Source organism: Numida meleagris, chromosome 1 (genome assembly GCF_002078875.1).
Source record: "Numida meleagris isolate 19003 breed g44 Domestic line chromosome 1, NumMel1.0, whole genome shotgun sequence".
Taxonomy (NCBI): domain Eukaryota; kingdom Metazoa; phylum Chordata; class Aves; order Galliformes; family Numididae; genus Numida; species Numida meleagris.
Window position 1 is genome coordinate 14,399,353 of NC_034409.1, and position 18,078 is coordinate 14,417,430.

The following is an 18,078-nucleotide window of genomic DNA, read 5'->3' on the forward strand; positions in this document are numbered from 1 at the left end:
TTTAAAGCTTTCCTTCAAAAAGATGCAGAGCAATCTGCCATTCCTGGTTTCTAGAAACACATTTTGGCGTACACACTTGGTTCAGCTGCTCATTCCCCTGAGACAGGCAAGCTGCCCTTCATTCCTCCACACACACCCTTTCCCAGATTAGAGCACAGCAGGATAGATGTGGATAGCTGTCACCCACAGCACCCAGAGGGCCGCACGGCCATCCACACTGCCCTTCAGAAAAGCACCAGGTAGCATAAAGATCATAATTTTATGTGCCCGCATGTCAGGGGTGGCGATAAAGGATTCAGTTACTGCTGTGTGAACGCTGCAGAGAAAGGCATTTATTTTCACAGTCAGACGACATCTGGGTTCCGACCATTATGAGAATATTCTTAAATACAAACATTACTCAAGCTGTGACTTAGCACATCCAACACTTACGTAGCTGCAGATAAGGTAAAATATAAATTACAGAATATTTGTGTACCTTTGGCTAGTATATACGCTGACACAAAGTAATACCTGGAAAAAAGAAGCCACTATTTTATGAGTAACAAACAAAGCAAACCTCAGCCCTCTCCCCAAAGCATTCAATCTTGGGTGTTCAATTACCTTCAAGGCAGTTGTGATTGTTTCTTCAGCAGCTGCTGGGAATGAATTCTGATTGGTAACAACCTACAAACATTGAAGTAATTGTTAATAGTCAACATTCAAAATGATTAAAGCCACAACACTTAATTTCATATTAAAACACAGTGAGTTATTTTTTGTAATGTGTGCATTATACGTAACTATCAAAAATGTTTTAAACAGAGAATTTTCAGTGCACCAACATCATTTCTTTGCTCTCAAATTTCCTATGGACTCTGATTCAAAAGATTTCTACTGAAACATAGCTGATGGGTTAAAAGAACCAGAATAAAATTAAGTGGTGTATTCTCCTGCTGTGAACTACAGAATTTATGGAGAACTGTACAAGCAGCTCTACAGCAAACATCTGAAAGAATGGCTACGTTCTTTCTCAGTACTATAACTTGTATGTAATACTTCATGTTGAATAGCTGATTATATACATTCAAACTGAAAGTCAAGGGATGACCTGAGGAATATTCAACCAATTTCCTTCCAGTTATAAACACGCTATGTAGTAGTATTTTTAAGCCAGATAAGTACTGAACTCAGACTGAATCATATCAAACTCCCTCCAACACTAAGGCACACGAGGTTTATTACTAAATACATCAGAGAAAGCAGACTTAAAAGTTGATCTACCATCTGTTTTCAAAATCCAAGCAAATTTTATAAGCTTTTTGGCCTTTTTAAACATTCTTTAAACATATCCACAGTCAGGAGTACTCATGATTCTGTTTCTAATCAGGCTAGGATTTAAACATGATTAACTAGAAGTACCATTATATCTGTTTGTATTAATTTACAGAGGCTGTGTAACCACTGAAATCACTGAGTCAGCAAACTGAAATTGTTCATAACTGAGCCAAGTCCTGAAAACATTTCCAGGCCAGACTTGGGTCACAGCAGCAATGCACAGAGATACACATGAAGTGCTGCTTTTCTCGATTTCACTTTTTCCTTCTCCATTTCAATTTGGCCACAGTTGTGGGAAAGCAGTGAAGGTCTTAGAAAGATAAGCTCAGGCAGGGACAGATGCAGGCAAGGGCTATCAGGCTTACGAGTAGAAAGATAGAGCTTTTACGATAAGAAAAAAAACTTATAACAATGGCTGTGAGATGTGATTACTCTCTATAAACACATCTTTCCCTCCTCTTTTAACACTGACAATTTATCAAATAGCAGTGCTTAAAAGGGCCAACCAAGTCTTGAAAAGCTGTACAAACGTACAGCGAGATGCAGTTATCAACCCCAAATCGGTCAGTACTTGTTAGATTTCTCACCAGCAAGTACAGTAATATACATACAGCTCAGCAAAGAAATTTATATTATGGAAAGACAAGGAATATCAAAGGAAGCCTACCTTCAGAACTGCTTGGTGTAGCTTGTATAATGAATTAACTACAGCCACGTTCCTCCTCTGTCCCTCTGTGAGAGGTCCAATCACCTGGCTGGCATCTCCTTGAGTAGACAGCTGCAGTGATTGCAGAAATGGTTAGAACAGCATCAACTCTTTTAATGGTGCATCACCTCCAAATTTTATTTAACTAAACTTAGATTGTGGCAGAGAGCCATAGTTAACTCTTCAGTCCCAATGCTCTTCCATTGAACTCACCTTGATTCATGTGATTTCCAACTTCATATAACACAAACAGGCAAAAGGAACAAGAACCAAGAAAGACAGCTGTCTTAGCTTCCAAAACCACAGCACTCAGATGCCTTGGAGATACCCATTCCCTGTACATCTTCAACCTTATAATCTAAGAATCTGAAATCACCTGTCCAGGGATGCAGTATAAGCTAGCAGCAGCAGAACTGAAAACAGTATATGAGTATTCAGACCTTGCTTTTGTCAACTATTCAAACATTTCCCTAAAACCTCTGTTTTTTTCTAAAAGGTGGCTTACAGCTTTTTTACATTTAACGATTTGTACTACACAAGTGAGCAGGGAAATAGAATTGCAAGGTCCAAAACTGCTGCTCTTGTCCTTAAAAAGTTTTACTCACGAATCCTTCAGCAAAAATGAGAAAATTAATTCTTCATTTTTAAACACTACTGTGTGCTTTTTATTACTACCACAGAAGTCAAATTTCCAGGAATACACAAACAGAAATTAAATCTAGAACAGTTCTGTAAGGATCCTGCAGTGTATATTTATAATTTCAAATAAAATAAATTGTAATTGGGAAACAAACAGGAATTTCCTTGTGCATAGAAAGCTAACGGAATACAAATAACTGACGAAAGCCCAGGTGAATTTTAGAAGCATGTCTCAATATTACAGCAAGAATAGCTATTAAAAGAAGGCTTTACTGGGATACAGTTATCTCACCAGCTATCTATATTTCAGGATACAAAGTTATCCTCCAGAAAACTCCTGAAGATGTCACATCCAAAAGTCTCTCAGTACAAATATACTTGACTCACTGAACAAGTCATCAAGAAACTTTTATGAGGTGCATCTTTACCAGTTGTAGGTCCTATGGAAGCCTCCTAGATACCAAATATGTGGTAGCAAAAATTGTTCAAGAAGAGGAACAAACATTGCCTGAAGATTTTCAAGGTATGTGAAACAAATTTTTGCTAGAGGAAGACTTTTCCTGTATTTCCCATGGCTTCCATTCAGCATAAACTCAGCCATCATGCAAATATAGTTATCTACTGTTTGCCAGCACTGCTAATAATGGAAGTTTTAGACAAGTTCTTGCAAGCACACACGAATGCAGATTTATTCACAACACTAGAGTGACAGTATCAGTTCATTCTGGTTTCTTCAAATTTAGGATTTATTTAAGGATAAACAGGTTCCTGAGGCCTTTGCAGAGGCAGAAGTCTTTTCTAACACATCTCTAATTGTTTGACATCAGAATGCATCTTTCAACTAGCTGATAAATAAATCATTTCAGCAGCTCCCTGCCTTCCTGATGAGATCAGCCATGTAAGCTATGTACAATTCTGTTTGCCTCCTACTATTTCAATTTGACAGACCTGACTGGTTTTAAGAATTCTGCTTCTCACACTCACAGCTTCCCAGATTAATAACAAAATAGCTGTGCAGAGAAACACAACACCCTGTCCGTGCAGCTGGCCACCTCACACACCCCACTGACCTTTTCTCACACCTTTTGGAAGCACTGCAAAGACTATTCAACTCAACTGTTATTTTGCACATTTACAGCTATTACACATAAAAGACACTATTAGAACAGTGGAATTTTACATCCTAGACACCTAAATTTCAGTTCTTTGGAGTCTACTGCAAAGGTCTCACAAGTTCTTTTTCTTCAGTCATTATGAAATCATTAAACTGTGTAACTTCTGCTGGTAAAAGAAGCTCAACTGATAAACAAAAACAGTAACAAGTACAAACATAAGCCTTCTGCAGAACAAGGGATTCTTGTACTCAGCACTAGAGCACAACAGATTCACAGGCAAAATCAAAAAATGCCTTAAAAGCAACCAGTCCTTCTAAAATTATTTACAATATTAAATTCTCTTCAAATTAATTCATTTGAACTTTGACAGCCAGATGAGCTGCTCCCTTGTGTATTTCAAAATAAAATCACAGGTCTGGAAAAAACAACTCTTGGAAGCAGCAGCAAGCACCATGCAGCCCAGGGCTCCCTGGGATGGCTTCCCACAAGGTACGCCATGGAAATGGCTCGCTCCAGCTCCAGCAGAAGTTCAGGTGGTCCCTCTCTTCTGTTGCTGTAACCCCAGTGATTTCTATGGTCTTGCCTTAAGAAGGTTTTGTGCTGAGGTCTGCCCAGCAGTTCATGTATATACACTTCACCAATGGCATATATTTGGATTTCAGGTATTTTATCACTATTCAAAAGATCCAAGTAGGAAAACACTATCATTGTGTCTCCTCAGTCCCAACAAACTGTGCTTATGGCCCATTTACCTTAGACACAAATCATCCTTGCTTTCTTTTCCATCATACTTGTTTTTTTCAATGAATCAGAGTCATCATTCTCAATTATATCACAAGAACTCTTGAAGTGCTGTGCTGCATGTAGTTTATGCACTTCAGCACAGTGGTAATGTAACTCTTCCTCTGTTATCTGTCTGCTGGGAATTGCACTGTGTAAATAGGTTAAGTCAAATAAGTGTGACTAAGCCACAACCACTCAGCTGTAAGACACAATTCCTTTTGAAGAGAGCAGTAGAGACAGAATTTGTCTACTGCCTTTTTTTTTTAATCACTTATATTTATCCAGAATTGCAGAATGCCAGAAGGGTGAATTTATGCTACATAGGAGTTGGGAGGACAAAAGGGGTGCCTTCATCCCAAATCAGAATTTATCTGGGGAAAGCAACAGCTAAAAGACAGTGCTGAGCTGGAAGATCAGATCCCATCTCCAGGGATCAACTGCTCTGGGAGCCAGGCTGGCTCAAACCTGCTAGCTGAAAAGAAACTAAAAGGAACTATACAGAGGCCGGACCTAAATGAGTAGCAACAAGGACTGTACTGTTCCATTTTCTGTATTTGACTTTAAACACAGCAATACATTTCTTACTCCCATTTCAGTTGAATGAACTGATTTCACTTTCACCTTCAAACCTGTTTACAACGATTTTGTGGGCATTAGCAAAGCACAGGTGTCCCATACCCCAGCAAGTGGCAATTCTAGAGTAGGTAACACATCAGTATTGGCTCCCTTTGCTAGCATGAAATACCAGCACAGTGGCAATATGAGATGCTAGTGAGAGAGAGAGGTCTCCACCAGCAAACTTAGCCAGGGCTTTTGCTGCATGCATCACAAGGGCTGTGCCTTGCAGCACACCGAAGAACATGAAAATGAGCTTCTGTTCTGCTGGGCATTTCAAGAAACCTCAAAGGATAACTGTTAGACTAAAATGAGAATGAAACACTGGAGGCATTGCCCTTTTGACATTCTCTAAGGCAGGAGGTTGAAATTTGCTCAGTGTAGCAGCTGGAAGAGGGAGGTTAGAAAACTGCCTTCTAAAAATCCAATTCAACATAATCTGAGGACCAACAATTTGAGTGATTTTTCATGAGAGGCAGATTTCACTATATTTTAGAGAAATGAGTTTGAAGGAGGTCATCAAGATGTGTTGCAAGAGAAAGGCACAAACCATTTGAGCAGAGTAAGGACTCAAACCTGAGGAAGCCGTAAACCTGGTACCAGACTGAATGAGGGAGGGGGGCTCTGCATTCAGAACCAGCTTGTGTCCTACTGCACAGACCCACAGCACTTCATTACTTAAACACTATGGATTAACATTTGGAAAAACACTTAAGGATAGGCCTTAAGGATACTTCTACCTAAAAATCCTTTAAAGTGCACAAAATAATGATTTCACTCTGAAAATGCTTGCAGAAAAAAATGACAGCATAACTGAAGGATAATTTATGCTTTTATATCCTAAGTTATAAAACAATAAAAAGTTTTTGTCTATCTTGAGATATGAATTAAGAGTCTTCTCAGCTGATTTTATATATCTACCGCCAACGCGATCATTCATAGATCCCTTTGAAACTAATGCCATAGAACAGACCCTTCTAGAGCATTGCCAATTTCACTCTAACATAAAGGTTTAAAATACACCAGCCTTCCCCTCTCCACTGTTTATGAAGGGAATCTAGATCTGGTTTCAATGTCTGTGTCTTCATCATAGAAAACGAAGTTACATGAGGTGAATCTGCCCTCCTATTTTCTTGCTGACTGACTGAGATGTTCATTTTTAGTGAAACTTAGAAGTGAAACACGGGAAACTGAAATACAGAGCTAGAAGTAATGTGAACTAAGTTTGCTTCCTGTTATGGGTAACTTTTATAAACTCAGCTCACCATAAAACCCTTGTGACAATAGTGTTGTTCAAGTTGTACACAGCTCTGCATGAAAAAATGTCTGGTAACATGGGTACACATGCTAATATTGCATCTGAATACATTCTTTTTTGTGGGTGCTGAAGAACTGAGATAGACAGTACACGGAAGTTCCTGCTGAAGTGAGCTGTAACTCTAAGGAAATGTCTGCCTGGACCCTACTGTCAGGCTGTGGCTCAGTTAAGATTCTGCCTTTGTTTTGTTCCCTGCAGGCACTTTCTTTTTAATAGGGTTTCTAAAGGAAACAAAGCTCAGCATTGCAAGGTCTGCCCAGGTCCAGCAGTATACAAATGAAATAGCTGATATTTACTGAGTAGTTTAGTGAACCAAAAATGACACTTGCAGAAGCTGATACACAAAAAATGTGTCACAAAGAGGAACCAGCTGAAGGCCATCTGATTTGCTTCAGCATCACATGGCTGAGAACTGTGAGCTGTGACTTGGCACCATGCTCTGATCAGAATCACGTGACACATTTTCCTTTAGTTCATATCCTTCACTAATATGAACTACTAACATGACCGCCCTGCCTCCAGATTGCAGGTGGGAATCTAGAGCAACAACAAAGATGCACGTGTGCTGTCTAAGAAGAGATATTTAATTTGACAGCATGGGTTTCATTTCACGTTGAGACATGTGCTGTCATTTCTTTGGGGTAAATTCTTGTTTTCACCATGAATCACAGAATGGTTTGGGTTGGAAGGGACCGCAAAGCCCACCCAGTCCCAACCCCCTGCCGTGGGCTGGGTTGCCACCCACCAGATCAAGCTGCCCAGGGCCCAATCCAACAAAGCAGTGAATGTAGAACTTAGACAAAGATAAAAGTAAAATCATCAATTCCCTCTGGGTTACAAAAAAATGCTGACCAAGGTGGTCATTTTTGTAGAAATATTCAGACTGTTGATGCATCTTTTCCTGTAATCTGTTTATTTTTGATTCAAAGTGCCTAGCCTCCTCTCTTGCAACAGGTGGCAGCTCAGAAGAGATGCTGATTTGCTAGCTGTTCTGCTGCCATTCCCTTCACAGATTACACATTTTGTGAAAAAGCTCAGTTTTACACTAAGTAACTATGATTTGTGCGCATCCTTTATGACAGTTTTAGAAAACTCCATTTATTTCATTTTTCTGTTCTAAAACAGCCTCAGCAAACCCACTCTTTCAAGAGCAGGAAACAGCATTGTAATTTAGGAGTACCGAGAAGATCTTAAATCAAAATAAGACTAAAGTAGTGCCTCTCAACAACGCATTTGATCTAACTCTAGGATCATGAGACTAATGTGTTTTGATAGCACAAATTGAACTCCAATTGTCAAGCTGACATTTTCGAGTATAAATACATTCCTAATAGAGGCAGCTGATGTGGCCATACCTCTGGCAGAAAGCAATCAATCCATCTGGTACTTGGCCTCCTGCCTGATCATAACAACTTATTATAAAACACAGAATCCATTTACAAAGTCTCTGAGTCAATAGGGCTCGGCCCTGGGATTTCTCCCATAAGCTACAAATAATTGGGATGATTTACTGTTTAGTTTAATGTTCTCCATATGGCTGAAGGAGCCTTCTACAATCTCTTTCCACCTAAGTAAAATGAAAGTTTATCAGAATCAGTTTGCTGCTTTTTGTAAAAATATGACATCGTTTAACAAAAAAATACATAACAATCTGAACTCCACTAGCTATGCCAGATAATGTATTAGTACATAGAGAACAATCTGCAAAAAAATCAGAAACATATTTTAGAGGTTGGAACCGTAAGATATGAATGAATCAAGGGTATGTGAGGTCCTTGATAAATTAGGATAAATTAAAATGAATGCCCTGCTTTAAAAATAACCAATTAAAATTTAATAATAAATCATAAATAAGAATTTATGTTCTCGAAATGACTTCTAGTTTTTCAAAGATGAAATATTTCAAGACATTATGAGGGGAAATAATCTGTGAGTTCAGGCAAAAACTTAAAATAACTTAAAACTGTAACAGTTCACTAGATTTTCCATGCTTGCCAGAATAATGACTGAATGATTAATCACATTTTATGTCATCCCAATAGTTTTTGGCCCCAACCAAGTGGACTACTGAGAATGTACCTCCAGACATGAAAAGTATCCATCTATCTGCAAGACACACAAAATCAGCAGGTCCAACATCACAGGGTTCATCTGTACATAACAAGTATAGTCAACTTATTTAATTGCCATCTGCCATTTTTGGTATCCAGTCCACACATTAGCTGAGATTGTAATACTTCTACACTGTAGAAATTTACAAAGGAGCTTTATACTGTCAAACTCTAATTAGAATTGCTCTATAGTTATAAAATATGAAATACATTACAATGTTAACATACTTTTACCTATTGCCAATCAATTGCCAAATAACTTGGCAGGAGATGATTTAGAGCACAGTATAACAAAATGCTGTAAGGACTGCGCAGTCTTGCTCTTCTTCTACCTGTCAACAAAACTGCATGCTAGATTTAAAGAAGTCTTCTAGCCACTTTCCCAGCAAGATAAAATGAAAAGCATAGTACTCTCAAAATCAGCCTTTTATGTTTGGATGATTTTTTCTGGAGTTTAGCCAGTATCACTTAACATCACACATTTGTGATGTGAGTCACGATCTAACCAGCAAAAGACAACATGAGAATGAAGAAAATGTTTCATGAAGTTATTTTTTAATGCAACTTTCTTCTCTAGATATTTAGTTCAATTTTTAAAAGTTTAAATGTCTGGGTTTTCTTTTTAAGTGGACTTATCAGCTAGGTATTTCTGATTATTTTCTGTCAATTATAAGCAGCTTCCTAATGAATGTGAATCTCCTTACAAAACTCTTCTGATCTTTCCATTAAAACAAAGGAGATCCTTAGCTGACCTCTAATCGTTTTCAAATTAGACCCACTGTCAGCTCTTAGTTTTGTTATTTTACTGTGAAATAATAATCTTCTCTGAAATTATTTTAGTACACAATAGCCTCCTACATATTCTATTTAAGCACCTATTAATGAATTCCTTTAATGTGCCTAATAGTGAATTCATATTTTTATGTCCTCTCATTTAGATAGCACAACTCCAAGTTTTTCAATTACAGTAACACTATGTCTTCAAGGTACTGGTGTAAAACAATTAATATACATATTTCAAAGAGAAGTGGGGAAAACTGAATTTTTTACATTACTTACACAAACTGACCTGTTATTTACAGAAAACCTTTCCCAAAGTGTCATTTCACTATTGCTCTTGACTACCTGTGAGTTCATTATATTTCATACTTCCTCCCAAAGTTCACAATATTCGACACTTAGACAGGAGGACTAGATACATTTCCCTGGAACTGTCAGACAAATCTTATTGTTAGAATATGTCCTGAATAGTGCTTCATCCTCAAAAGAAAACTCACAATTCAATGTAACACCACCTAATATAAGACATGGATTAATTCTTGCAAGACCACATAATAAAAATGACCATCAGAAATTTACCTTATTCCATTGCAACGAGAACTCATCATGCTTTTCAATTCAGGACCATCACAGATCTCATAAATTTGATGGAGATTAAAGGTGGTGCAAAATTTGTAGCATATGAACAGCATCTTCACTTCAGTGGAAGAATTTGATTCCAGGAAGTGTCTGCTCTCTCCCTCTCCGCTCTCCCTTACTTCATTGAATTATTCAGCTAGTTAAATTTAGCTGTATCAGACTGGAGTTTGGGGGAAGGGGGAGGGGGCAGGAAGATACCTAAACCTCATAGTTAGGGCAGTAAACAGAGATGCAGCTCACATCAACTATAAGATTTCTTCTTAGTATAACACATTTAATTCAGGGACTTTGTATAAATTAAATGAGCAAAACATTTTTTTTTTGCTTGGTATAAGGTACATTTCCCCTCAGGAACACGTATCTCAGTAAAGTCAGTCCAACAAGTGCTTTCCTCCATAAATGAGGTTCTAATCTTTTTCCATTTCCCCAAGAAGAAACTAGAATTGTAGCCCTCCTACACCATCATCTTTATTTCTTGCAGTGTGTTATGGATATCTTTACTTTTGACTAGGCAGACAATGGAGAACCTTTTTAGCCTAGTCCCTTTCTGCCTTTCTGTAGTCAAACACTAAGTATAGACAGAGAGACTCAGAAAAAACCCCTGTCTCCATGATTACTAAGAAAAGACTGAGATCCAGTCCTTCTCATTCATCTAGTTTATCTTTGCATTATTTCAATTTTTAAACCACATCTTCTTGCATTCCTACATTTCTCAACAACTTCAATGATTGCAGCAAGATGTTCCAATATAGTCTCTGAATCCTTATAGTACACTTTAGCCTTTTCGATTCTGGAAAAAAATAAGCCATTCATATTGCTTATAATCTAAATAACCCACTGAAAACAGCTTATGTAAATCTTCATTCCCCTGATCAAAAATGACAGACACTTTTTCTTCAACAAATGACATTATGAAAATTCCATGTAAATATGCTGTCTCTTTCTCAGTTCAGAGTTTAAGCTGAATTAAGTGTTGTTTCTCTATTCCACCTGTCCTAGCATTTTCTTTCCTCATCCTCTTTATTGCAACAAGGTTTACAAACCAAGGAGAAAATTAATAAATGAGAGATTGTTTTTAAACAGTAAAAAATAAAAACAAAGAGCAGAGCACATTTCATTGTAATCTTGGGAAGAAATTCTCAGGAAGATCTGTGAAGCCACTGCATGAAGAAGTAAGCTTTCAGAACTTCATCACCAAAGACAAACTGCAGCCTATTTTATATTGACTACCATGTATCAAATGCACCATCAACCCACAAAGAAAGAAATGAAGAAGGACAAATCTGTGACAATATCATAAATAGTTATGATGATGAGAGGGATGTGCAGAAAGTTGTCATCTATTTTAAACATCAGGAATTACAAACTAGTTTATAGACATACTTCAAAGAAACGATCAGCTTTTTCACAGTAAATTTGAAAGAAAGAAATTTTCTAGAGCAGTGTAAGAAGAATGCAGATGGGTTTCTCACAGCCTGCCTCTACAAACGCAAAAAAATCAATTCCAACCCATTCTAAATAGCTAGCTAGTGGATCGGAGATATTTGACAGGGAGATATCAGCGTTGAATATTCAGTAGAAGTGGAAAATTGAAAAGATCATTAGGGGTAACAGTACAACATTAAGCTGCTGAAGCAGCATTAAAGAACACTACAGTAGCTGACAATGTAAGTAAAGCAGAATTTGGAATCTTGCACCTACAAATCACAAGTTCAAATATAAACTGTGTTGAAGGACAATGAGAGATAAATTGTTTGGCCCAGTTTCAGTCTTAGTGGAAAGTAGGCATTTATTAAAATCTTCATAACATGTATCACTGACTTTCAATCTCTTACAGTGAGGGTGATGGGCACTGAGGTTGCCCAGAGATGTGGTGGACGCCCCGTTCCTGGAGACCTTCCAGGCAAGGCTGGATCAGGCCCTGGGAAACCTGATCTAGCTGTGCTGTCCCTGTTCATTGTAGGGGAGCTGGACTAGACGACCTGTAAAGGTCCCTTCCCGTGCTTCAATGAATCTTATCTGAAGCCTCAGGAAGAAGGCCTGTGATAGAAAGGGTCTGACAGAAGAGAAATTCAACTTTAAAATCATAGAACCGTAGAATCATAGAATTAGCTAGGTTGGAAAAGACCTACAAGATCACCTAGTCCAACCATCCACCTACCACCAATAACCCCACTAAACCATGTCTCTCAACACTATATCTAAATGTTTCTTGAACACCTCCAGGGACGGTGACTCAACCACCTCCCTGGGCAGCCCATTCCAGCGCCTGACCACTCTTTCAGAAAAGTAATATTTCTGAAAGTCCAGCCTAAATCTTCCCTGGCCATTCCCCCTCATCCTGTCACTAGTTATAAGAGAGAAGAGGCTGACTCCCAGCTCACTACAACCTCCCTTCAGGTAGTTATAGAGAGTGATAAGGTCTCCCCTGAGCCTCCTCTTCTCCAGACTGAACAATCCCAGCTCCCTCAGCCGCTCCTCATAAGGCCTGTGCTCCAGACCCCTCACCAGCTTCATTGCCCTCCTTCGAACACGCTCCAGAGCCTCAATGTCTTTCTTGCAGTGAGGGGCCCAAAACCGGACACAGTACTCAAGGTGCAGCCTCACCAGTGCTGAGTTCAGAAGGAGAATGACTTCCCTACTCCTATGGCAACACTATTTCTGATACAAGCCAGGATGCCATTGCCCACCTGGGCACACTACTGGCTCATGCTCAGCCGAGCGTCGACCAACACGCCCAGGTCCATTTTCTCTACACAGTCTTCCAGCCACTCTGCCCCAAGCCTGTAGCGTTGCCTAGGGCTGTTGTGGCCAAAGTGCAGGACCCAGCACTTGGTCTTGTTGAGCCTCATCCCACTGGCTTCAGCCCAGAGATCCAGCCTGTCCAGATCTCTCTGTAGGGCCTTGCTACCCCCAGGCAGATCAACACTTCCTGCTAGCTTGGTGTTGTCTGCAAACTTACTGAGAGTGCACTCAGTGCCCTCATCCAGGTCATCAGTAAAGACATTGAAGAGGACAGGCCCCAGCACCGACCCCTGGGGAACACCACTCGTGACCGGTCACCAGCTGGATTTAACTCCATTCACCATCACACTCTGGGCCTGGCCCTCCAGCGAGCTCCTTACCCAGCAAAGAGTGTACCTGTCCAAGCCATGGGCTGCCAGCTTCTCCAGGAGAATACTGTGGGAGACAGTGTCAAAAGGCTTTGCTGAAGTCTAGGTAGACCATATCAACAGCCTTTCCCTCATCCACCAGGCGGGTCACTCAATCATAGAAGGAGATCAGGTTGGTCAAGCAGGACCTGCCCTTCACAAACCCATGCTGGCTGGGCCTGATCCCCTGGTTGTCCTGCAAATGCCACATGATCTCCCTCAGGACAATCTGCTCCATAACCTTCCCTGGCACCAAGGTCAGGATGGCAGGCCTGTAGTTCCCCGGATCCTCCTTACGACCCTTCTTGTAGATGAGATTCACACTGGCAAGACCACACTGGTCTTCTGGGACCTCTTCAGTTGACCAGGAAATGATCCCTACAGAGTAGAGATAGAACACAATGATGGGATAATCCACTGAGCCACACAAATTTTGAGGGTAATACTAAAAATAATTTAAGAACAACTGCAGCAAAGCTGACTTTTCATTATATATATTTTGATGCTAATCTTATGTAATGCGTTTGGTGCTGATCAGCATGACAAAGATCAGTGCTCTAAAAATATCTGAGCATGACAGACAGATGGATGCTCCTCAGCCTATATATCCATCCATTACATTCACTAAAAATAGAACGCTAAATTACAGAAGGCACTGGCTGCACTGGCACACAAGAAGGTGTTATCTCAGCTGGTTCAAAGAAAGATTTGGCTACCAGAAGAAACTGTTGAACTCCTGAACACCAAGAAGATCTAACATCCAAGAGTTTCCTAGCACACAGCCAGCAATACATGGAGCTGCAAACCAGCCACACCACCAACAACAACTGTGCTCTTTTCAAGGGCTAAAAATCTGGTAGAAACAGCAAATGCTACATGAAAATCAGTCACGTACAGCTGACAAGCATCACCAATAGAAAAACATGTTTAGGAAAGAATATCTTTTGAAGTTCTGGTGTTTTAAGAAAATCTTAAGACCAGAAATGTTCCTAAAGAATGATCAGCATCTCCCAACTTTTGCCTCAGAGATTTATTTACATCAGAAGTATGAAAGCATGAATTCCAGATGCAAGAAAAAACTACCCCAATCTGTCAGCATTTTAAGCTTCCTCTTGAATAGATTTCACACACCATTCTCTTTCGATCTCATTCACATCTTGGCTACATCCACAGCAATAAATTAAACAGCATCAGGAAAGGCTCCTGGACTCTCGCACATGATCATCTCCACTGCTAAACTGCTGGGACACTCCTTAGCAAGTGTTAGGCCTGAGAAGTGACTACTCTCCCAGCTGATCTCCAGAGATGGAGCACAGCTTCACATTGCAGAGATTATCCTCAGAAGGGCCATGGCAGGCAGCCACCGTGTTTGGAGGAGAGCCCTCACCAGCCCCGAGGCAGGCTGCTTTCTGCCAGCTGGCCTTGGGGCACAGGTGCATCCCATCCACCAGGATAGATGTCACTAATCCATCCCATGTCAGAGACTTAGGAAGTTCACAGCTAGGAGAGCAAAGTAGGTCCTGAGTGTCAGTCAGAAGTCTTTGCTAACCATGGATTCTCGACAGAGAGACAGATATTAACATAAACATCAGAACGACAGCGTGGAACAATTTAATACACAGCCTTTCTGTAGCAAAAACAGACACGTTTTGCTGATCTTTGAAGTGAGGCCAACACTAATCAGAACAAGCCTCAATGATATAAATTTGCCTTCAAACAGATGAGACCAAGCTCATTTACTTACACTTACTGCTCAGAGGTCAGTCAGATGCATTTATTTCCTCATCTATACTCCAGAGGGACAAGCAGTGAGTGATTGGGATATATCAGCATTTGACTCTGAAGGAGGGGTTAAAATGACAACACATTGTTACATTTTTCTACTTCTCATCCTCTCTACTGGTATTTTCTTTCTCAAACAATAATGCACTAAGAACACCTGCAATCAAAAACATGTTACTCATAATTATGATGGATAATAATACTTTCTACTAACGCAGTTCCAATTACACTCTTTAGCACCAGTTAATTGAAAAGTAGATCTCAGTAAACACTGAGAACAAATAAAGTTTAGATATTATTTCTATTAGTTTTACTCATAGAATTTTTATGTCGGAGTTGATTCACATTTAAACATTAGTCCAAGCAAATATTTTACAACACCTGAACAAATAATATATGGCTAATTCAAGGCTTCCCTGTTACTTCCCAAGAATCTTTTTGTACTACCGTATTACTGCTCATATTACTTCTCTAGAACTCTGCCACAGTGCACAATCTAAAACCACATATAACATTACGTAACTCAGATATTTACTTAAGTAAATGTAAATGAATCTCCATATACTACTGAAAATCCCAAATAGTGAGAAACAGCCTGCCCACTCTTTATCACATATATCAGCTGATGCTGACTTTTCTCTGAAAACAAGCCAGAATTTAAATGCCTAGTTCTCCAAAGAAAAATCCAGTCAGATTTACTTGTGCCCCAAGTGTGCAGTAGTCCATTGCTTTTGGGATCACAACGTCAATTTTGCCTTTTGGCATGTTCAGTACCAGAGGTCTTTAATACATGAGTCAATGTCCTGCCTTTGAAAATACATAATAATTTGAACTTTGGTGTGGGGACTCTACTTTTTGAGACACTTATATCTTCTCTTTAACCTCAGAATTCATTTCTATTCCTGGGTCTTCAGCATTTTGTCTTTGAAATGTATAAAATGCACCAAATGCCATCTTAAGTTTTCATAAGAAGCTCAGGGGAAGAATTCCTTGAAATGCCAGGAAGGACTGTAGATCCTCTTCTCTACAGCTGAAAAATATCCAGGTAGCTTACACTAGGCAAACCTGTTAACCAGAAAATCCAACACCCACTGCCCAGGATAAAATCCTGATCAGATGTCAAGCACCTACCATAAGCTGTGAGCAAACGATAGATTTGTAGGTCTCCCAGAGCACTGCCCACAGGCTGTAGATTGGGGCTCCACCTCATTCATCAATTTTTGTAAGATATATGACACAAGTCCGACGACATTTAGTTAAGATAATTTAAAAAAATATTCAAATTCTCTGTTTCCTTCCTCCCTCATTACACCCACTCTCCTTCTCCATCTTTTGAGTGCTTCCTCTTTATAATTGCTTACAATTCTGACAGTGGGTAAGATCTCCATCAAGTCATCTGCTTGCAGCCTCTTGTCTCTTAGAAAGATCCCTTTTTTAGACAATCTGTTAAAATTTATAATTCCATAAAATACAAATATTCAATATTTAGGAACTTTCTCCAATTACAGGAAATCACAGCTCCCACTGACTACCTCCCCTAACCTTAGGATAAATCTGCTTGGTGTAATATGATCACATAGGTTCTTGCTTTGTCTGTAAACAAGCAGACGTGACCTTGCCCTGTTTGTGCTCCAAGCTGAAAGAGAAAGTTGTGCTCAGCCTGAGCTAGTCGCCCTGGCTTGCAGTGATGCTGGAACTTGCAGTGATGCCCTGCTACCCTGGGAACACAGCAGAGTGACATGGTGTTTGCCTTAACCAGGTAAGCACACCACTACATGTAAAAGTGATTTTTAAGATAGTTTGATCCTCCAGACGTTGCTAGCATAATCACTCCCACCTGCTCTGAAAAACAAGTGGGCAACCCGATTTTTACAGTTCTGCCTCTGACAATTGCTCTTTGCCTGTTTAATGGTCAAAAGACACCAGGCCCATTGTCTCTGGCACTTAAGCCTCATGGTGGGAGGTGGCAAGGCAACCTCCACAACACTGACAGCAAGATAGAAGGGACTGCTGTGGGACTCTGACTACAATTACTAAAGACAGTCTGACAGGATGGCTGTAACTCTGGGGAACAAACCACTAAGAAGCCTTCAGGTTCAAGAAGTAGGAGAACCGCATCATCTCTAAACAACTGCATTGTCATGTTCTCAGCACAACACATTCCATCTCTGTACGCTTGGTGGGTGTGTTAGTGTATTTCAATCCACCCACATGCAAAGCTGAACAAAAATAGCACAACAGAACATACAGTACTTACATTTCCACTCATAATAAATGAAAAAACTGAAATAATCACTCAAAAGGCAAAAAGAATGCAACAAATAAAGACAACAATAAATATTACTTGGAATAGTCCTGCACTGGGAAGAGAATAGACTAGATGACCAAACAGAACTCTGTCATCTCAGCGAGGACAAAGGATCTTACAATTTATTTTTCTCCTTGTTGGCCAAAGTACCAATCTTGTAAACTTTCAGAGCTTTTAGTTCTCAATGTTTCATGACTTGTCTCTGCAAGACATCCAGTTCTAAGTGTCAGTAAGAGAAATAATACATCCCTATCAGCAGTCAAACCAAAACACAATGATTTTAAAATTGCAACAAAGAGGTTTGTAATAATGAGAAAAATTACAACATTTCAAATACATTTAAAATTCAGCTCAGTAAATGATAAAATTACAGGTAGTAAATCAGGGAAATGTAGTTTTGTCTTACTTCCAATAAAAAAAGTGACTATGATTTTTGTTTTTATATACATAAAAGAAAAATCTGATTCTAAGAAGCATACTGGGAGAAAGAACAACACAAAAAAAACAGAAACTCAAGGATTTAGAAGGCTCCTGAGAACAATCATATCCCTTTTCCAAAAATGGACAGCCAAAATCTGCCCACTTCTTGGTCACAGAGCATTCCTGCAGATTATCACCCTTGAGCAGTAGTCTTCAAAGTGGCATGCATGCACCACAGGGGTTAAGCAAGATGATGGGATGTGAAAAGAAAATATTGAAACTTCAACAGTACATGGAGGGTGGGTTCTACAGGAGTCCACAAGAAAAGGTGCTTGTCCTCACAAACTTGGAGGGGCTGGTGAGTAATGTGAAGCTCAAGGGCAACCTTGGCTA

General features: G+C 39.6%; 1 protein-coding gene across 1 annotated transcript in view; it reads right to left on the reverse strand.

Moving 5' to 3' along the window:
- Positions 1 to 18,078, reverse strand: part of COG5 (component of oligomeric golgi complex 5) — a 185,938-nt gene that overhangs the window by 21,186 nt on the left and 146,674 nt on the right. Inside the window, exons 15-16 of the mRNA XM_021384587.1 lie at positions 1,985 to 2,095; positions 604 to 666 (exon numbers count right to left, since the gene is read on the reverse strand). Coding sequence (XP_021240262.1) covers positions 604 to 666; positions 1,985 to 2,095 — 174 coding nt within the window. The remainder of the gene's footprint in view (positions 1 to 603; positions 667 to 1,984; positions 2,096 to 18,078) is intronic.